The 21,726-nt window shown below is 41.8% G+C and overlaps 1 protein-coding gene across 5 annotated transcripts in view; it reads right to left on the reverse strand.

Moving 5' to 3' along the window:
- The window catches only part of LOC122561126 (transcription elongation regulator 1-like protein), a 741,295-nt gene that overhangs the window by 68,040 nt on the left and 651,529 nt on the right, over positions 1-21,726 (reverse strand). The window contains exon 14 of one of the 5 annotated variants that reach the window (XM_043712595.1): positions 2,518-2,595. The exons of the other annotated variants lie outside the window; for them this stretch is intronic. Within the exon in view, the coding sequence (XP_043568530.1) occupies positions 2,577-2,595 (19 nt within the window). The 3' untranslated portion in view covers positions 2,518-2,576. Of the gene's footprint in view, positions 1-2,517; positions 2,596-21,726 lie in introns of those variants that run through there. 5 annotated transcript variants of the gene reach the window in all.

The following is a 21,726-nucleotide window of genomic DNA, read 5'->3' on the forward strand; positions in this document are numbered from 1 at the left end:
CGCCCTCACTGTCCTTCCCTCGTTCACCCCAACTTCCCCCTTACCCCATCACCCGTATCGCTCCTTACCCCCTACACCTTGAAATCAGCTCTTTGGAAACTTTGAGCATTCAAAAAAAATCAAAGTGATAAAAAACCAATTAAGACGACTTCAAGCTGCTGTGAGAGAACGCATCTCTGAAAAACTAAAGATTAAAGTCACGTTTTCACATCAGCAAATTATATATTGTCTAAATATAGAGGAACAACTGACAGAGATTACTGTTTTTAATGAAGATCTTTTTGAAAAAAGGCGAATTTGCCTGATTTTTGGATGTGTAAATGCACTGATGGATTAGTTTTTATTCAGCTTCTTTTTTAAAAAATAACTAGTTGCTGAGAGAAAGACGCAGGTGAATGCCAATGACTTGCTTGGCAAACTTTCCATTCATCTATCCTTCTTCTCCAGTTCTGTGGCTGAAGGCAAGTCCTTGACAATTATTTCTCTCATCATAACAAAGTGCCTGTGAATTTTACCGCAGGTAGGGCAAGGAGGCAGACTCTGAGTCCACTTCAGCAGGGACAGGAATTGAACCCTGCACTGATCGCATCAATATTGTTAGCTTTAACCCAGCACCACCCTCCCACTGCTTTATTGGCAGTGGCGACACATTAATATCACACCAAAACACATCATCAGTTCACTTGAGATAACAATGTGAAATTAATGGATTGCTCCTCTGGCTTTCCCAACGAAAAAAAGTAATAACATTTTCTGATTTCTTCTTGGATTTCAGCGGATATTTTCTAACTTCAAATATCTGGAGTATTTTCCAGCTTTATTCATTGATTTGACACAAAATGGTGAGGTTGGCAGTATAACAGCAAATTTACATAACCGAATTAGATGCAAAGTGATTTCAAATTTGTACCAACATTAAACATGCAGCATAAATCTAACTTGAGACTCCATTTCAACAATAAATGGGGTGTAAATGCAGTACAAAATGTTGGATTGATCCTCTTGGATGCTTTTAAAATTTCTATGACAATCAATTTGAGTGTTTAGAGAGGGTGAATTTAAATTTTACTTGCTAGGGTTTATTGCAGGACAAGTAAATTGAGAACATCATTTGGCCAGTTTCTTTTTGCCATTCTCCCAATAAGGCAGACAAAAAGCACACACATGTGGGCGGCATGGTGGCAGTGGGCAGCACGGTGGCGGAATGGGTAAATGTAGGGGAATGGGTCAGGGTGGGTTGCGCTTCGGTGGGTCAGTGTGGACTTGTTGGGCCGAAGGGCCTGTTTCCACACTGTAAGTAATCTAATCTAATCTAATCAAACAAACATTTCCGTTTGAAGTCTGTCACGCGGGATAACACTGATGTGCCACTGGCAGGAACGAATGCCAGAAACATTTTAAATGCTGAATGTTGCAGTTCTATTCCCCATAGGAAAGGCAGTGGCACAATGCTGGTGTCACTAGACTAATATTCTGGGGACATGGGTTCAAATGCCATCATTGTACACGGTAAAATTTGAATTCAACAAAAAATCTGTAGTCATAAAAAACAATCTGGTTTGCAAATGCCCTTCAGCAAAGACAAGTCTGTCATCCTTACCTGGTCAGGCCTACATGTGACTTCAGGTTGACACTTAACTCCTGGCTTAGAGAGCTAATCAGGGACATTCCATCAAGGTGAGGGAACAGGTCAATTTAAACAGCCAAGATAAGCATTCTTACTTATCTTGGCCCACAAGCAAAACTGGAAAGGCACTCATGTATTCAATGCAGCAATTTACTGACCAGGGGTTTGTTACAGTGCACAAGAAGACTATTGTGTTTGTATCAATGCTCCAATGAGTATTGTCTTGTGCTTTGACCAGTTTATGTATTAAAACTACTTTACCCAAGCGCACTTGTCGATAAAGCAAATAATAGGCTATAGAATTCAGTTTGCAGTTCAACTTGATTGTATTAACAAAATATGGCTTATTAGAAACACTGGGTGAGCATTTGCCCAATTCCCACAATATTTACTCTCTCTGTCTCTTTAGCTCTATCCATCTGAGAAAGGATATTACCCTCAATGACCCACATGCTTGAGCTGGGCAGTCAGAATCTCCTTCCTCTCTGATGTAGAGCTGGCTCTCTTCCATGAAGGTGGATCTTGCAGGTCAGGGCAGATCTTCTCCAGGGACTTCTTGGATTGCCATACGGTCTTATGTCATGAATCTTGCTGTGGGTCTTTGCTGGGGGGATGGCTTCCAGGTGTATGTTTGTATCCTCCTTGCCCCAGACCTTCCAGAATGTTCTATGGCCTTTGGCCAATAAGGTCATGAGCAGGGTTCAAATCATCCAATGGGGTTGTGCCAGTCCTTCACTCTTGCTATGCCAGGGAGATGGAAAGTGCACCATGCTCAGATACTGGCTGGAAGTCAAGATGGCAAAAAGGCTGATTGAAACTTCTCCAACACACAACCCTCTGTATGGTTGTAACTGGTTTCCCCTTTGTGACCTCTTTGACCTTGGCTTGTACTGTTCTCTGTAGCTGATAACTGCTTGCTGCTGTTTATTTGAGTTTGGCCAATCTTCTGTCAAGCCCAATTTCTCTGGCTGTGGATCACATGAGCAATTTACTTTAATAGAGATTACAGAATTTAGTGCATTATTATCCTGGATGATCGTAATATTGGACATGTCAGATCTTAGAGTGAAACGTGGTTTGATAGATTATGTTTTATTTTTATGGTTTGGTTACCATGGGGATCACTGAACATATTCATATGAGGCTACAAAGATACTTTTAACAAAACATCCTAAGTTTATTACACAAAATGAATTTTTAAAAGAAAACTAAGTTATGCCTGTACAAGTCAATTTGAAAAGATCTCATCTTAAACAGCAAAAAGACACAATTCTTTTCCCAGCATTATGTTTATAAACATTCATTCCCAAGAAGTATCAATCCCTTCTTCACTTTAAGATTTCTGACTTTCTGCACATTCATGAGATGCAGTTTTTCCTGCCTCTAGATCATAACTCAACTTTGTAAACGTTCAGCAATTAACTTCCCAGGTCGCTGATTGGGTCAATTCAGGTTAATCCTCTTGTTTTATTGGAAAGGCTACCTTTATTCCACTGTCCTAAATGACTTCTGACCTTTCACAAAAAAAGTCACCTTAACTGAAATGGAAACTAAAATCTCTCTGCCGGACCTGCTGAGTTTCTCCAGCATCCCATGTATTTGTTTCGGATTTCCAGCATCCACAGTATTTTGCCTTATCAGAGATGAGGAAAAATGTTTTTTTCTTCCAGAGGAACATCAGTCTGTGGAATCTGTTCCCAGAAACCACTGAAGGCAGGATCAGACAGGCAAAGTCAGACAGAGTTTTGATAGACAAGAGAGTCAAAGGTTATGGGAGGCTGTCGGGAAAGTGGAGTTGCAACAACTATCAGATTAAATAGAATTTTATTGAATGGTGAATTAGTTTAAATGGGCTAAACAGCTTATATCTGCTTCTAAATCCTGCATTTCTCTGTTCATTATATTATCTTCTATGAAGGTTAGATGCTTGGTTAGGTTAAGGTTTGGAGGTGCCAGTGTTGGACTGGGGTGCACAAAATTAAAAATCACACAACAACAGGTTATAGTCCGATAGGTTTATTTGGAAGCACTAGCTTTCGGAGCGTTAGTGCTACAACCACCTGATGAAGGAGCAGCGCCTCGAAAGCTACTGCGTCCAAATAAACCTGTTGGACTTTTACCTGGTGTTGTGTGATTTTTAACTTTGGTTAGGTTAAAACTTTTATTTTAAAAAATGCATATTTAACTTAAATTTTTACATCCCACCCACTTTTGGTCATTAGAAATTCCTTGTTTAATGAGGTAAATAAAGATTTTTTAAAATAGTGCTGGCTTAAGCTCAGTAGTTATTTTGTCTTACATTCTAAGATAGTCGACTCGTGTGCTTGGATCTATCTAACTAAATGAGGAAATTTAGCTTCACAAACTGGTTGCTAAAGCAAAAGCAAAATACTGAGCACCCTGGAAATCAGAAACAGAAATCTGAAGAAGAAACCTACTTGGCTGGGAATGCTGATATTGTCTTCCTCTCTCCATAGATGTACAGCATAGAGTCATAGAGATGTACAGCACGGAAACAGACCTTTCGGTCTAACCAGTCCATGCCAACCAGATGTCCTAGCCTAATCGAGTCCTATTTGCCAGCACTTAGCCCATATCCCTCCAAACCCTTTCCATTCACATGCCCATCCAGATGCCTTTAAATGTTGTCACTGTACCAGCTTCCACCAGTTCCTCTGGCAGCTCATTCCATACACACACCACCCTCTGTGTGAAAAAATTGCCACTTAGGACCCTTTTAAATTTTTCCCCTCTCACCCTAAACCTATGCCTTCTAGTTCTGGACTCCCCCATCCCAGGGAAAGATCTTCTCTATTTACCCCTCATGATTTTATAAACCTTTATAAGGTCACCCCTCAGCCTCAGACGCTCCATGGAAAACAGCCCCAGCCTATTCAGCTTCTCCCTATAGCTCAAATCCTCCAACCCTGGCAACATCTTTGTGAATCTTTTCTGAACCCTTCCAAGTGTCATAACATCCTTTCGATAGTGAGCATTTCCAGCTCATCTTTGATTTTATCACTAATCAACCAACTTTTGCTTCTGAGCAGTATCTGACCATAAAATAGGAAAGTGATTCCTCCAAGCAGTGGTCATGTTCTTACATTCCAGCATTGATTAACTGTCTTGGTGCTGACCAACTATAGTTTCACCTTTATCCGTTGTGATGGAAGGGCCATACTGACTGCTAAATGTGTGGTTTAATTTGCTTCAGTCACATTTCTTTTGAATGACAGGTCATGTTTGGCTAACCAACCAATTCCAACACACCAAACACATTTCACCCTATCATGTGCCTTTTCCATTGCCTTTGCTATTCATTCAGGGATCAAGCCATTTATGGATCATTTCTTTTACATTAATTCACTTTGCTCCACCATAAGTTAGAATTAGTTTTTCTTTTCTGTAGGTCCTAGTTTTGACCAGTTCAGATAATGGGGTACCACATATTAATTGGGGTGTATGGGTTGGGGTGGGGCAGGGATTAAAATTGGAAACATTTAACCTGGGTGTTGTCTACATTTCCATTTTTTTTACCAGGATCACTGCCCAGAAGACAGGCTGAGTAAAATTTAGTTCACAGGCATTCTAGAACAAACTATGGTACCAGGTAAAGAGCCTGAATCTGGGAGCGTAGCAGCAGCTGTGGTTTGTGGGTGCCTGATCCAATGATGGGGTTCGGGCCAGGGCTCTGATAGCATAATCTCAAGGAGTATTTGTATTGGGAGGTGGGGAGAATGTCCAATGCAAGGAACTAAGGAACAGGGTGTCCCCCACTTATGAACATCTGACTTATGAATGGTTGTATTTACAGATCCACCATCCAAACATTTCTTGTTTTTAAACCATCCTGCATTTTGTTCTAACCTGTGGACAAATCAACTTGCAAACATACTCCAGAACACAGCAAGCTAGGGATCGCCTGTAACTTGGGAACTGTGGAGACAGATTGCAGCTGTTCTGGCCTACAAGCTGAACTATTGGACCTTGTGCCGAAAAGGACAAATAATCTGCTGTGCATAGGTCGGGTAATTACTACTGTCTACTGAAAGCTTCATGACCTGATGAGTAAAAGGAACTAACACTCAGCAGTTCATGCACCTCCAGCTCACTGACCTTTCAGCTTATTTGTGAGAACTGACAGATTTGATGGCCTTTGCATGAGTCAAGGTCACAATCACAAAAGCTATCTTCAAGATGAACACCTCAAAGGAATATCAGGCACTCACATCATATAAGCTTTATTGATTTCCATCAATTCTCGCTCTTTGACAACCTTTCAGTCAGAACCATTTTAACTCATATATTCCCCCACACCACAGTATGCTTACAGGAACTCACGTGGACAATCATCACTGTGGGGATTCACAGCTCTGATCTGTACCCATGCTACTGCATCGTAATGCTTCTTTCCTTCTGCAGAAGGATGCGCAAAATAACTGTGAGACAATGGTAGGGGGATGCCAGAGATCAGGCTCCTCACCCACTTTGAGGAACAGACTGCTGAGGGCTGGCAGGCAAACAAGAAAAAATGTGCCTATGCTTAAGGGGAAATTGGATACTTATAGCTATTTCATGAATAAAGCTTCCCAGTGGCCACTTGCACCTGCACATCAAGTAGCAAACTCTTAATAAAACCCTGCATAAGGATGACTTGGAGATGCCTGTGTTGGACTGGAGTATACAAAGTTTTAAATCACACAACACCAGGTTATAGCCAACAGGTTTATTTGGAAACACTAGCTTTTGGAGCGCTGCTCCTTCGTCAGGTGTTTATGGAATATGAGATACTCCACAACCACCTGATGAAGGAGCAGCGCTCCGAAAGCTAGTGCTTCCAAATAAACCTGTTGGCTATAACCTGGTGTTGTGTGATATACTCCACAACTACCTGATGAAGGACTAGTGCTCCTAAAGCTAGTGCTTCCACATAAACCTGTAGGATTATAACCTGGTGTTGTGTGATTTTTAATTGGGTAAGGATGGTGGCTTATCACACTAATAGACATTCATGTTTTTCTCTGCCTAATCTCAAGTCAAGATGAAGAGAACCAAAAAAACCCCCAGCTTCATTTCTAACAGCTCCCCACGACACACCCCTGAGGAGAAACAACTGGGTTCTCTGGAGGAAGGACTGTAAAGACATTCCAGTCGAGAGTGTGGTGCTGAAAAAGCACAGCAGGTCAGGCAGCATCTGAGGAGCGGGAAAATCGACATTTTAGGCCAAAGCCCCAGGAGTGTAAAGACATTCCACCTCATCCTCCTCCATTGAAGACCCGTACATCAGGTGACAATCACCTGATGAAGGAGCGTCGCTCGGAAAACTAGTGTGCTTCCAATTAAACCTGTTGGACTATAACCTGGTGTTGTGTGATTTTTAACATTGCAGACCCATACATCTTGGTGGGTAATGTATCTAATGTAGGCTTGGTTAACAATCTGGTGAGCACAGTACTGACATACAACTGAGGCCTAGTAGAGGAAGAAATGATCTTTGACATTAGAGGACTGATTCTGAACCCAGTACAGGGGAGAGAGAGCAGCGCAATGTCACTGGACTAGTCATCCAGCGCACTAATGATTGTGGGTATGTGGTAGAATTTCAATTCACTTAACATAGCTGGAATTGAAAACTAGTCTCAGGAATGAATCTATCACTGCTGTCATAAAAACCTACCTGGATGACTTGTTTCCTATTGGGAGAAGAAATCTGCTGTTCTTTCCTCATCTGATCTTTAGGTGACTGCAGATACACAGTAATGTGGTTGATGCTAATTGTCCTCTGAAGGAATCCAACAAATCTTTTAGTTCAAGTCCAATAATTACCTTGCCAGCAAAATCCATATCCCATGAAAGAAAGTGAAAAAAGGATGACACCCACTCCCCCCCACACCCCCACCCCCCCCCCCCCCCCCCCCCCACCCCTCCGCTCCCCCACCCCCACCCTCATTAAGGAGCTGATGCAGAGGCAAGCAGCAGAATTTCCACCAGTGGTGTCAGAGATCATTCACAGACTGGGAGCAGAGGGAGTGAAGTCAGCTCACATTCTAGCTGATGTTGCAGCTCCAGGATACAAGCACATTGCAGCCTCCATGAACCAGTTGGTGGAGAATAGTCAGGATCTGGTATGCACCCAGTTTACCTCTCCATCACTCAGTTCGTGGATGCTTTCATTCATTATTGCAAAGACAGGGGCTAGAGGAACACTGACCTCCTTCCAGGTCCCCCATTCCTTCAAAGAGAGAGGCAGCTGCCACAGTTCACAACATGGGGGAGCAGCATCAGACTGGCACTCAGAAATTGTCAGCTATTTTTCCTATGTTACACTCAGTCTCTTCATCCAAGTCATTAATATAGATTGTAAGTAGTTGAGGATCTGGCACTGATCCCTGTGATGTGCCATTAGTTATACTGTGCCAACCTGAAAATGAGTCATTAATCCTGACTCTCTGTTTTCTATTAGTTAGCCAAAACTCCAACCTTGCAAATATATTACCTCCCACACTATGAATTCTTGCCTTGCACAGACATTGTTTATGTGGGACCTTATCAAATGCAATTGGAAAAATCCAAATGCAGTACATGTACTGGTTTCCCTTAGCCACCCTGTTTGTTACATCCTCGAAAAACTCGAATAAACTTGTTAGACAGAATTTTGCCTTTACAAGAACCCATTTATATTTCTTGCTTGGGTTATAATTTTCTGAAAAGTCCTGCTCCCTGAATAATGGAGACCAGCAGTTTCTCAAATGTGTGTCATAAAATTACCACCTCTAGGTGGCACAGGGAGTACAGAGGCTCAGAAATTCCACCCAGCACTGCTATGTCACTGTCAAATGGCAGATGTAGTTGCCTTCCAACCAGAAAGTTAACCTACTTAGCCAGCCATCAGGTGTTCAGTGAACCATGAGTGAAGTCCCCAATGCTGACAGCACTCCCCATCACCAATTCACTCTTCCCCACAACTAAATTCAGCCTGGAGTTCATGAGGAGCTTCCCAGGTGTAATGCTCAATGGTCAGTATTAATTTCCTGGCCTTTTCTTCCACTCTTGGATTCTCAGATCCAGGCTCCCTTGGACATACAGAATTTCGGTCTCAGTAGAGCCAACTGCACATGCTCAGTCAGTGATGTCACTACACATAAAACATAACGTCATTGATCGCGCTACACTGACCCATTGGGCCATAGGATGTCTGTTGCCAGTAACTGATAATACTGGGCCTGTTTGAGCAGGTGGCCATTTTGACAGCCACTTTGTGTTTAGACCAATTATTCCATCTTCCCAATGACAAATGTTAGACTAACTGGCCCATGGCTTTCTGTCTTCTTTTTTATGCTCACCTCCACCTCTCCATGCCTAAATAAAGGTTGCTGTTAGTGTTGCAGTGAATTGACATCTACATCTACTTTGGTGGCGAGCTGCATAGAAATAGGCCCACTGAGATCACTGGTCTCATTAAAATGATCCCGGCCTACTGATGGAAACCAATCTATGAAGACATGCAGATTCCTAAGAGAGAAAAGATTTCTTAAAAACACATTGCTAGGTCCAGTCTGACGTTTACTGAGGGTTGCTGACTTCCATTGACACTGCTGCTGAGCAAGATCACCACCTTGTTCAAGCTTGCACCAGAAACTCCATTATCATCATGCTGTAGTACAGGGCTAAATATAAATTTACATTCCTTGTGGTCAGAATCATCTGTGGAAAATGTTGGCCCAAATAACATAATCATAACTTTGATCCTTAAAACCAATGCTGACAGTATGAAATCCATAATTAACCATTCCAGTCACTAACATAGTTCAAAAAAAGGAAACCTATGTAGAATTAGTAATGAGGCCAAGTGAAATGTTCACACAAGGTGGAGGTCTCTATCCTATGGGCATGTATAAATGAACAGATATGATTTGTATTGGGATATCTATATTAATATTTCATGTACCAAGGATGGAAAATACATGGGCCTTTATCTTTAGAAGGTCCAAGTTTCTCCTACACTACAACGTGAAATGGATGGAACCAAGCTTCTCTCACTCAGTGGAAATGACAATCAAATATTAGGGCCAATGAAGTGGGAAGCCGGCGTTGGCAAATCCTTTTCGATATAAATGGCCCACAAGGTAACAACTTTACTCCAGGAGACTGGGGTGTGATCACATCCTGAAGTTCAGTGCTGGTGCAATGTCAAACAGGCAGGCTGCATGTCCCAGTGATTGTCTTATTGAATCAAATGATACGTTCCTGTGGTTGTTTGTAATCGGCAGATTACAGAATGTACTCAACAAGGCTGCAAATAAGAAACACTAAACAAAACTTTGACTGCAGTACTCTGAGATGTGAGCCTGTGATTACAGTATTGCTGAGCAATTCTGAGTGCAGTAATAGCTAGACTAATGATCAGTTTAAGATAATCAGTCAAGCTCATTATGTGCTACAGTCATGCTCGCTTGAAGCAGCACACATTCATATATAGGGACTAGTTCTCTGCAACTGAAAGGAATAGGTTCAAGCCTTGCGCCTTTTTCAAATTATCCAGGAGTTTGGAGTGCCTATAGTTCCTTGGTGTTGTTTCCATGGTAACTTCTTAGCCAATCAGAGTTGACTTACCAGCATCATTTTCCCCAATTTATGGGTTTTACATTTGACATCCTTGTATTGCTCTGGTGAGTGCAAAAAAAAAGTCTGTTTATATCTTAACTACATGTTTGGGATCCGACAACCGCAATTTGTTTACCTCAGGAGCTGAACTCCTCTTTTCAATGGATATTCTGTAAGCTCAAAAGAGCCCACGCCAAAATAACATTAGTACAACTCAAGTTGGAGATAATTAAACCACACCAGATAACAACATAAATTTGGGACAGCATAAAGAAATTATATGTGTTGAATTTCTTCCCCATTAAAACAGCTTAAGCACAATGAGGCAGATATATATATATCCCACGTTTCTAAAATCACCATTATTTATGAATGAATATAATAATGATTCAAACATATTTCATGCTGGAATAAAGGACCAAATACTTTAATCAACTGAAGGTCCCCTATTCAGGCATAAAATATGCTGCAATGCTCATTATTACCATAATAATACTGCAGGGAAGACATTTCAAAGCAATTACTGAGATTTTTGATGTGATCTAATGGTACTTAAAAAGCATCATTCCTACAGATGCCATATGCAGTTTACTTGGGTGTATAAGTTGTAAACATTACAAATATAACAGCACATCCTGAGAACTGATGGCTATGAATTTGTCATACAGAACATTAAAATGAACGACTGCTTAGTAATGAAGTAATCTTGGCTGTTCACCCATAAATCTCAATCTCATTTGTTTCTTTAGCCAGCTGATTTTCATTTTTTACCTTTCTTTAATCCCATAACTTTCACAATTTTTCCACAAAGAATACCTTTTCTAATGCTACATTTAACAATGTAATGTTTTAATTTTTCAAATTCAGCTCTCCCCCAGGTGTCATTAGTCCAATTTCAGCACACTCGAAATGGAACTCTTCATGTTCATATCTTTTGAGCATAATGAACTGACATCCCCTTAAAAGTAACTCCCTTTCATGTTCCTTCTGCACCACCAACCATTCCCTTCATCAGAATCCTCACCCGTTTTTTAAGGCTAATTGTAGCAATTTTCAGTCCCAGTGATTAATAGTGATCAAACAAAATGAAAATCCCCATAACAAAATGGAAATAAAATATATATGTGCAATATTTTTGTATTTATTAGCATGTAGCAATTGTAACGAGGTCAGCTAAACGGACTTCATAGAATATGAGTTTCCTGATTGGGGCTGTTAATCTGGTCCAATCAGGGAGCCCTGGCTGGCAGACATAAACAGGAGTGTCAGACATCTTGTTCACTCTGAGAGCTGGCTCTGAGGGAGCTGGTTCAGTGTCAAGGACTCTCCACGTGTAAATAAAGGGTGACTTGGTGATGGGATACTGGTTTTAGTGGAATCATCTCAAGGTGATGAGAGAAAAGCACACTCCTGAAGAAATTCACTTGCAACAGTTGTCTTTGAGTTGGGCTAAGCATTTCTGGCATCATGCCATTATTTGGGAAGCTTGACTCATTTGATCCTGCCAGGAAAGACTGGGCCCAGTATGTAGAAAGAATATGTTTTGTTTTCAGGTAAATGACATTGAGGCAGATGAAAACAATAAGTAATTCTCCTGACAGCGTGTGGACCTATCATCTTTTTGGTTATTAGGAGCCTAACTTTCCATGAGGCACCAGACACTAAAATCTTTCAAGAATTGATGGATTTAGTTAAGAAATATTATGACCCCAATTCTCCTCTAATTCGAGAAGCTATCTTTTTTACTCGGCAATTACAATCCGTATTGGAATTTTTGACTAGGTTAAGATGACTGGCAGAGGCATGTGACTATGGTTTAACCCTTAAGGAAATGCTGAAAGATCATTTGGTGTGTGGGATTAATGCTACAACCATGCAAAAGCACCTATTAGCTGAAGCCCAACTGGACATTAACAGACATTCCAACTGGCTTTATAATTGGAAAATGCGGGAAGTGGAGCATAGGAGTTGCAGGGTATTCAAATGGAAGTGGATACCCTCACAGTCTGATTGAGTCTGTGGAACAACAGTTGAGTGAAGGCAATTGCATAACTGAATAGACGGACTCTAGGTCAGCCCAAACCAAAACCGCAAAACAAAGCCAAGCCTTGGCCAAACAGTTAAACTTTTCTTCAAGATCTGGGCAGGAATGCCATTATAGTTGCTGTCAGTTTGCAGACACAAGACAGCAAGAGACCTCTATTAAAGCCAACCTGAGTATGGAAACTCATAGGCTAGTTTCTAGGAGAGTGCATATCCTGAAAGGTCCACTTACATCTGGTTTGGAATAGTTAAGTTGTATAGCAATGTCCAAATCCAAACCAATCAAAAGTGTGGTTAAGTGTCACCCAGTTCTAATGGAGGTCGATACAGCCTGGCTCTTTCAGTGATTGCAGAACCAGTCTTTAACAAAATTCACTCTGGACTCCAACCCTGAAGTTGCGCAAGACCTCGGGCAGGCTGAGAACCTATATGAGGGAGCCCCTACAGATTAAGGTGACAACTTCAGTTGTGGTGTCTTATGAGAAGCAGCTAGTTCAGTTCCCACTGATTGTAGTAAAAGGCTTGGGCCCAAGCCTGATGGGGCAAAATTGATCGAGAGAGATTCACCTAGATTGGCTCCATATTTTTCAATTAGAAAATGGCTGCCTGAGTGAAGTCCTAATCAAATACTTGGAAGTCTTTCAGGAAGAAATAGGGACAATCGAAGGAGCAAAGGCCTCTTTGCAAGTTGACCGGGAAGCAATTCCATGATTCTGCAAAGCCCATACAGAGGCATTTGTCTCACAGGCAAAAGCAGAGGCAGACATCTGAGGGTTGGAAAGTTTGCAGAACGAGCAGCACCGGTTGCATCAATTGTGAAGCTCCAAGAGTCAGTTTGCCTTTGTGAGGATTTTAAACAGTAAAGTGCCAATAAATAACCAACCCCTTAGCTAGAGGATGTAAGTACAAAGCTGGAAGGAGGTCTATCCTTCACAAAGCTGAACATGAGCCATCTGTACTTGCAATTGCAGTTAGATGAAGATTCCCAGAAGTATGCTACAATTAATACCCATAAGGGTTTGTACCAATATCCGAGATTGCCATTGGGGTATCATCAGCCTCTGCCATTTTCCAGTGGATGATACAGATCATTTTACAAGGTCTACCCCAGGTCATCATTTATCTGGATGATGTGCTAGTAACAGAGAAGACCACAAGGGGCACTTAGAGAACTTGGACATATCCTTAAAAGAACATCCCAGGGAAATTATGTTTAGTGGACATAATTAGAGTCAGGAAGTTCCACCAAAAACTTTGTGAACATAAATTTGTAATAATAACAGATTACAACCCCCTGCTGGGTCTATTAAAAAGGACAAGACATTGCCACTCATACCTTCAGGCCAAATTTGGCAACGCACTCAAGTACTAAGTGTGTATAATTACAAGTTGGAACACAAGTTGGAGGCCAAATAGCAAATGTGGATGCATTGAGTCATCTCCTGCTGCCAGATACACCACTGGTGGTACCAGCAGAGGAAGAGTCTGTAATGGTTTTAAATTTTCTGGACACCCTTCCAGTCACAGCTGACAACATCAGACTTTGAAGCAGAAAGATCTGATCCTGGCAAAACAGAAACCACTGCTGGTGATGGGGGGAATGCAAGGACCATCACAACCAAATTGAAACCTTTTTGGACTGGGAGAGACCACATCATAGTAAAGAATGGCATATTATTATGGCGAGCAAGAGTGAGTGTCCTGAACAAAGGTCCCCACCAGATACAGGTTGAACTCCACCAGAGTCATTCAAGGGTATCTAAAATGAAGATGTCGGTGAGAAGATATGTCTCTTGGCCAGGCTTGGATTCATAGCTGCATTAGTGGGGCAGTGCCTCAAGTACCAACAAGGACAAAATTACCGCCAGTAGCTCCCCCACATATGTGGGAATAGCCAGGTAAATCCTGGACTCAGTTACACGCTGACTATGCAGGTCCTTTCATGCGATCTATGTTCTTAATCATTGTGGACACCCACTCAAAGTGGCTGGATGTGAATAGAGTTCATTTGTCAAACACTGGGAGACAATAGAAAAACTACTCGCATCTTTTGCAATGCACAGACTCCCGGAAATATTGTTTACAGATAATGGACCATTGTTTACCAGCAGTAAGTTTGACTATTTCCTGAACTTGTATGGTATTCATCATATAAGTTCAGCTCCATACCATCCATCATACAACCTGGTGTTATGTGATTTTTAACTGTGTAAATAAAGGGTGACTTGGTGATGGGATACCTGCGTCTGTGGAGTTATTCCAAGTGTGTTGACCCTTTTTCTGAATGTTGACCTTATTTGGCCAAACAGATGTTGAAATGTTTGTCAGAGATGCTTGCTGACTTACATATCAGTGGGTAGTGAAACAGGAAAGGATACCCAATTAAACATCAAGCCCAAGCCACCAACAGCAAAGCAAGTGAAAAAGTTTCCCTCGTTCATACATTCAGGTCTAGGTCAGGCCTATCACTGTTCTTGCAGCAAACACCAAAGTAAGAAGTGCAATTGCGATAATAAACAACATCCAAATATTTGCCGACTATTTGAATTAAGCATTTTCACTTCTGTCACAGGTGATCAACCGCAATGTGGGGGAATCAGTAGAACCTTACATAGTCTGACCTACTTAATGGTGCACACAGGACCACAGGATTAGGAAATGGATCCTACTGGGGGCAGCAAGGACCTCAACCTAAGAATAGAACCACCTTGATTACAACCTGAGTCATGAGCAAATTTTACATGGGGTAATTCGGATCAGAAGCTGAATGTCTGGCTCAAAGAGTGGTGTGTGTGAAATAAGTTTATATTCATGATACACTATCATCAGTACTGTGGATAGAGGGAGCTGTACCATTGGCATGGTCTTCATCTGAACTTCACTGGGAGCAGTGACCTAGCATGTTATATAACTGTTGAGAGGTTTTAAACTGATGGGGGGTGGGGGTGGGTAGGAGTGGGGAGGCTACATGGAGGAAAATTTGAAAAGTCAAAGAGAAAAGACATGGCCTTCGTGCAAGGTACTGATATAGGTAATAATCAGAATGTGATAGGAAGGGACAAATTGCACAAACATAAGAATGCATCACAGATTAGACAGTGTGTGGAAAAATGGCTTTAGACTAACAGACAGTAAGGAGGATACTGGTGAAGGCAGATTTAGAAATCCAATGGTAACAGTAGAGGCAATATGAAGGTGTATCTTTGTGGGTAAAACCAAGCTGTTTGTGAAAGGGAAGGACAGTGTTTAATGGCATAAGTCCATTAGAAAATGAGGTGAATGCAGGGAATGATATTTAAAAAAAAAACTGAAGTCACTTTATCTCTACATGTGAAACATCTGCAGTAAGAATGCTGAACTAATGACACCAATAGAGGTTCAGAGCTAATCACCATTATAAGGTAACCAAGCGGAATACACCAGGCTACACATTTTGAAAAGGTAGATGAAATGGAAAATGAAGAGCGGTCACCTGAAAATATAACAAATTGAAACAAGATTCTGAAGCGCTGTGACAGAGTAGACATTGAGAGGTTGTTTCCACTGGCTGGGGAATCTAAAACCAGTGGGGTAGGCCTGGGGAACAATGTCACAATAAGGAGATGGTCCTCTATGACAGAAGTTAGGACAAACACCTTCACTCAAAGAGTTACAAATCTTTGGGATTCTCTACCCCAGAAGGTTTTTGATTCTTCACCACTGAATATATTTAAGGTTGAGATGGATAGGTTTGCCGTCTCTCGATGGATATGGGAAGTAGGTGGGAAAGTAGAATTGAGGTTCATGGTATGTATCATCATACTCATTTACAGAGCAGTCTTGGTGTGTCATGTGACCTGCTCCTGCACCAATCTCACGTGTCCTTATGCATCTCTTCATTCTTCTTAAACTATTTGCAGGTTTTTAGATGGTTGACCACACCCTCCTCCACTAATGCCAATCCCCCTCACCATCCAGTTGGGTAGGAAGCAATCTGACTATTTCCATTCTCATATACCGGTATCTAAATGTGCGAAGAATTCTGCGTGCATGTGTCTCTTCATGGTTACCTCTAGAGTTTTCCAAGGATTTATCCTTGCCTCCCTCCTACTTCTCATTTAAGCACTACTGTTTCATGACATCATTGGAAACACATCAGGTTCCACATGAAGAGTGAAAACACCTAGTTGGATCTCATCATCGCTTCTTGCAATTCTGCCACATACCTGCGATTTATGTCACCACTCACCTGTAAGTCAATACTGAACAAGCAGAAATTTCCTCCAATATTCAGTCTTCAGTTCCTGGCATAAGTCCAATCCCCAGAGAGAAACTGCATCTTTCTCTTAAATTACTGCCTAAGGCTGAACCAAAACATTTGCAACTTCACCTTCCATTTGACCCAGTGATGAGCTTCCAACTACATACTTGCTCCAGAATCAAGACCACGTACACTAATTTCATGCACCTAGACCCCAACCGCAGCTTATTTTCTGATGGTAATCTAATCTATACCTTTGTTACCTGGGTCTGGCTGAGAATGAGGTGTTTGTTGTGGGGATCGGGGTTAAGGGTGGGGAAAGGTAGAGGCAATCTGGTCTTGGCAGCTTGGCGGGCAGAGTTGGGTTTGGGATAGACGTCGTCAGCTCCGTTGGAGTCAAGGGAAGTAGTCATTGGTTACGGGTTTCTAAGGAGTCAGGCTAAGGTCAGAGGTCAAGTCTGGAGGGGGCAGATCTCAGGCCCAGTGGGTGAAGTTGGCAACGGTGCTGGGTGTAGGGTCGAACTCAGTGGGAGTAGTCGGAGAGTTTTATAGCTAGCCAGGAGTTAGGGGGAATAGGTTTTAATTCTTTTAACATTTCCTTGCTCGCTATTTAGATAAGTCAGTTGGAGCTATGTAAAGTCTCCAACTCAAGCTCACTATTGGGAACACTTTTCAGGTGATTGTCTATTGGAAGGTTCAGCTTCCAGGACAATTCTGGCAGTGTGGGTTGCATCAAGAGTTGTAGTATTGGGACTTCTGCATAATCTGAACGCATAATTCCTGTCTTCAGCCCCCTTCACATAGCAACAATTATCTTTCTATTGAAGGATTTGGTCTTGTGTCGTCAGACCAGCTTCACCGTAGCTTTAGAATTCTGACCTCTCTAGCTTCATCTGCTCCTTGATGACTTTGTTTAAAACTGACCTCTTTCCTAACACTGCACTCTAATGTTGCTTCCCATTCTGTATGATAGCCTTCTGGGAAATACCCTGGGACATGTTACCACGTTAAAAGTGCTGTAATAATGTAAAGTTATTGTTGTCTCTTTGAACTACTTAAACTGCGAGTGTCAGTTAAATCGGGCAGCTTATTGGATAAAAGCCCTTCCTTGATCTGGGAAATTTAATGCAGCTGTGTTCATTTTCTTTTCAGAGTTGAACCTGCCTTGGATATTTCTCTTGAGTTTCAGTGCTGTAATTAACTTTTTCTCTCTGCCCAAGGCTACATTCATCACCATTGCTTCTTAACTACAACAGAGCAACAAATAGACTACTGTGCTGCTGACAAAATAACTCAAGTTCTGGTTCTTAAAAGTCTCAGTTCAAGGATAAAATGAAACACATATTGCCTACAGGATCAGGCATCAAGGTGACTCAAAAGTTATAAGGATTGATTCTGTGTTCTTCTGCTCCTGGTGGAGAGACACGTTCATGAGGAGTGTGTGTGTGTTCTCCCTTTGAGGCTGATTTCAGAATGAAATGGCCGAATATTTTGTTTCACCATGAGGAGTTTGATGGCTGACGGTGGGGCGGGGGGAACATTTAATCAGGTGGAAGGGTGCTCGGTGGGAGCCCTGGCAACTTCCCACCTCCAACTTGGTTAATGCCCACCTGACTGCCTCATCCCGTAGCTGTTGGCAAGACGTGCTGGTCCTTTCCACAAAGAGGTGACTCAGTCTAGCCAGTGGGTATTGCCTCCACAATGATTTGCCCAAAGTTACAGAAGACTCATAAAACTGCACGTGAGTTACAGTCCAACTATTATTCAAACTTCCCTCTATAAGAACAGTGATGCCTTCTTTAATGTTTAAAATACAGCAGGCTAACAATCTTATCTAAAACTGTTCAGCACAGGAAATGTTTATTTAGCTTAAGTACAGTGAGCACGATGCATAATCATCCTGTACCCAGTCCTACTGAGGCAGACAATAAGCATCTCTTATTCTAAACAAGTCTGACCCCTTTGCTGACTGGATGTACATTGAAACATGGGCCCAGCAGCCTCAGTGGTTTACACTTATTTCAGCTGGTTTGCAGATTTTAAAGACAGTCTGTCCTATTTAAAAGTGAAGCTGCCATCTTCTTACAGGATTCATTGCAACTGCCTGAGGAGGCAAAAACACAGAAATTGGAGCAAAACCAAAAAAAAAGCTTTCTGATGTGACACTGCAGGCATTATGACAGGCACTGGAAAGGAGAAAGAAAATGTTTTTGCAAGGGGTCAAAGCAGATCCTGAGGAGGGAGTGAAAGTAGTTGACCAGAGAGGTCAATTATTGGAGTCTAATTTTCAGAACCTAGCAGCACGGCTGCAAGAAATACACTGATCATATACATGTGGTCAAAGTCAGAGAATGCACCTCGACATGTCTTCACCCAACCAATGAACCTCTCAAAATGTTCAAAGCACCACAGCTCCATCATTCTTTCATCAGGCTAGCAACCAGAGTAACAACCTCATATTTTGAAATTCCATCTTGCACCCACACTTTCCAAGGTTTCCAGCTTCAGACCTACCTCTCACTGCTTTCATGTATCTCTAGCCTTCCTGCTATGACAGGGACATCAATCGAACATAATGCAACAACACCTAGTGACATTCCTCCGTCTGTCATGTGGGACAAGGTGTCACACACCAGGAGGAAGTTGAGCAGAACCAGAGGAAAATAGATCGGCCTCTATCACCTGAAACTTTTGGAGGGAACTGCTTTGAACCATGGTCAAGCAGTGATGGAGGCCATTTCATACGGTATCATTGAGAACAATCAGGATCACAGTGTATTCCTGCCTTAGCATCTTCTCAAATCCCACCTCCACTTCACTCAGCTAATTGGAATTATCTGAAAGCTGTATGTGGTGTGACCATGGACTTTTCGTTGTCCATTCCAACACCATTCAATCACCCCAAAAATGTCCTTCTGCACTTCTGCTCTCTGATATTGAATAATTGCTGTAACCAGCCATTGCAATTGCATGAAGAAGGGTGACAGTATTAGCAAACATCTAATGTAGAAGCAATCAATTTACCAACGTACAACCATGTCGCAGGCAATAATGTGGACAATGGCAGTGTATGTGATGATTCACTATGCCTTCGTGGGTTGCAACAAAGTATGGTCAATTCGACAGCTCTCTGGAGATCTGCTGCAGGGGGAATGATGATGCCGGCTTAAATTTTCCTGATGGAAATGATAGAGTCATAGAGTCATGCAGCATGGAAACAGACCCTTCAGTCCAACTAGTCCATGCCGACCATGTTCTCAAACCAAACGAGTCCCACTTGCCTGTGTTTGGTCCAAATCCTTCCAAACGTTTTCTATTCAATGTCTTTTAAATGTTGTGACTGTACCCACATCCTCCACTTCCTCTGGCAGTTCATTCCACACACGAACCACTTTCTGTGTAAAAAAGTGCCCCTCATGTCCTTTTTAAATCTTTCTCCTCTCACCTTAAAAAATATGCCGCCCAGTTTTGAACTCCCCCACCCGAGGGAAAGGATCCTTGCTATTTACCTTCTCTATGCCCTTCATGATTTTATAAAAGTCTCTATAAGGTGACCTCTATAAAGCCACCCCTCAACCTCCTACGGTTCAAAGAAACAAGTCCTAGACTATCCAGCTTCTTCCTCTAACTCAAACCTTCTGGTCCTGAGAACATCCTGGTGAATCTTTTCTGTACCTTCTCCAGTTTAGTCATATCTTTCCTAAAGTAGCCTCACCAACATCTGTACAATCTCAACATGATGTCTCAACTCCAATACTCAAAGGTCTGAGCAATGAAGGTAAGTGTTCTAAATGCCTTCTTAACCACTGCCTACATGTGACGCAAGTTTCAAAGAATAATGTGCCTGAACCACGAGGTCTCTCTATTCTTCAACATTACCCAGGGCTCTTCCATTAATTGTATAAGTCCTGCCCTTGCTTGTTTTACCAAAATGTAATACCTCTCATTTATCCAAATTAAACTCCATCTGCCACGCCTCAGCCCATTGACCCAATTGATCTAAATCCCTTTGTAATCTTAGATAACCTTCTTCACTGACAACTATACCACTGATTTTGGTGTCATTGCAAATGTACAAACTATGACTCCTAAATTCTCAACCAAAGTGTTGACATAATGACAACCAAAAGTGGACTCAGTGCCAATCCCTGTGGAACACCTGCTGGTCTCAGGCCTCCAGTCAAAAAACAACCCTCCACAACCATTATCTGAATCCTACTGTCAAACTAATTTTGTATCCAATTGACAAGCTCTCCCTGAATCTCATGTGATCAAACTTTACTAATTAGTCTACCATGTGGAACCTTGTAAAATACTTTACTGAAGTCCATGTAAGCAACATCTACTGCTCTTCTCTCATCAATCTTTTTTGGTTACTTTCTCAAAAAAACTCAATCAAGTTTATGAGACACGATTTCCCTTGCACAATTCCATTCTGACTCTCCTTAATCAGTCCTTGCCTCTCCAAATGCATGTAAATCATATCTTTCAGAATCATTTCCAATAATTTACTCACCACTGAGAGAGAAGCCTGATGGTCATGCACACTGAGATGTTTGGTGTTTCAGCAGGCAGGTCTACCTGATAACATGCTATCACTGTCAAGGATAAACGAGGATTTCCATTCCAGTGTGGCTCAGAGCATTGTGTGGAGATGTACCACAGAGATCTGTTCCTTATTGCTGAATCACACAGTACAGAAGAGGCCCTTCCACCTATTAAGTCTGCACCGTCAAAGCTGCACTTCATCGACACTAGTCCCACTTTCAAGCTCTAGTCCTGCAGCCTGAATTTTATAACATTTCAAGTTCTTGTCCAAGTATTTTTTAAGGATTGTGGAGTTTGCCACCTCAACTCCCCTCCCAGGAAGTCCAGATCTCCTGTCACTTTCTGGGTTGAATCATGTTTTCTCAATTTCCTTTCACCTTAAATGTATGTCTGCTTGTTCTTGACCGTTTGACAAAGGGGAACAGCTGCTTTCTATTCACCGTGTTCACACCAATATTATACACCAATCTGTTCATATCCCTGTAACCTTCTTTCTCACTGTCAATCACCCAGCCAATGTTCTTGTCATCTGCAAACTCATTCACCATCACCTCAACACTCTCGTCTACATTGTTTATATATATCACAAACAATAAGGGACCTAGCACCAATCTCTGTGGTACACCACTGGACACTGGCCTCCAGTCACACAAACAGCTGTCAA

This window comes from Chiloscyllium plagiosum, chromosome 22 (genome assembly GCF_004010195.1).
Source record: "Chiloscyllium plagiosum isolate BGI_BamShark_2017 chromosome 22, ASM401019v2, whole genome shotgun sequence".
NCBI classification, from domain to species: Eukaryota; Metazoa; Chordata; class Chondrichthyes; order Orectolobiformes; family Hemiscylliidae; genus Chiloscyllium; species Chiloscyllium plagiosum.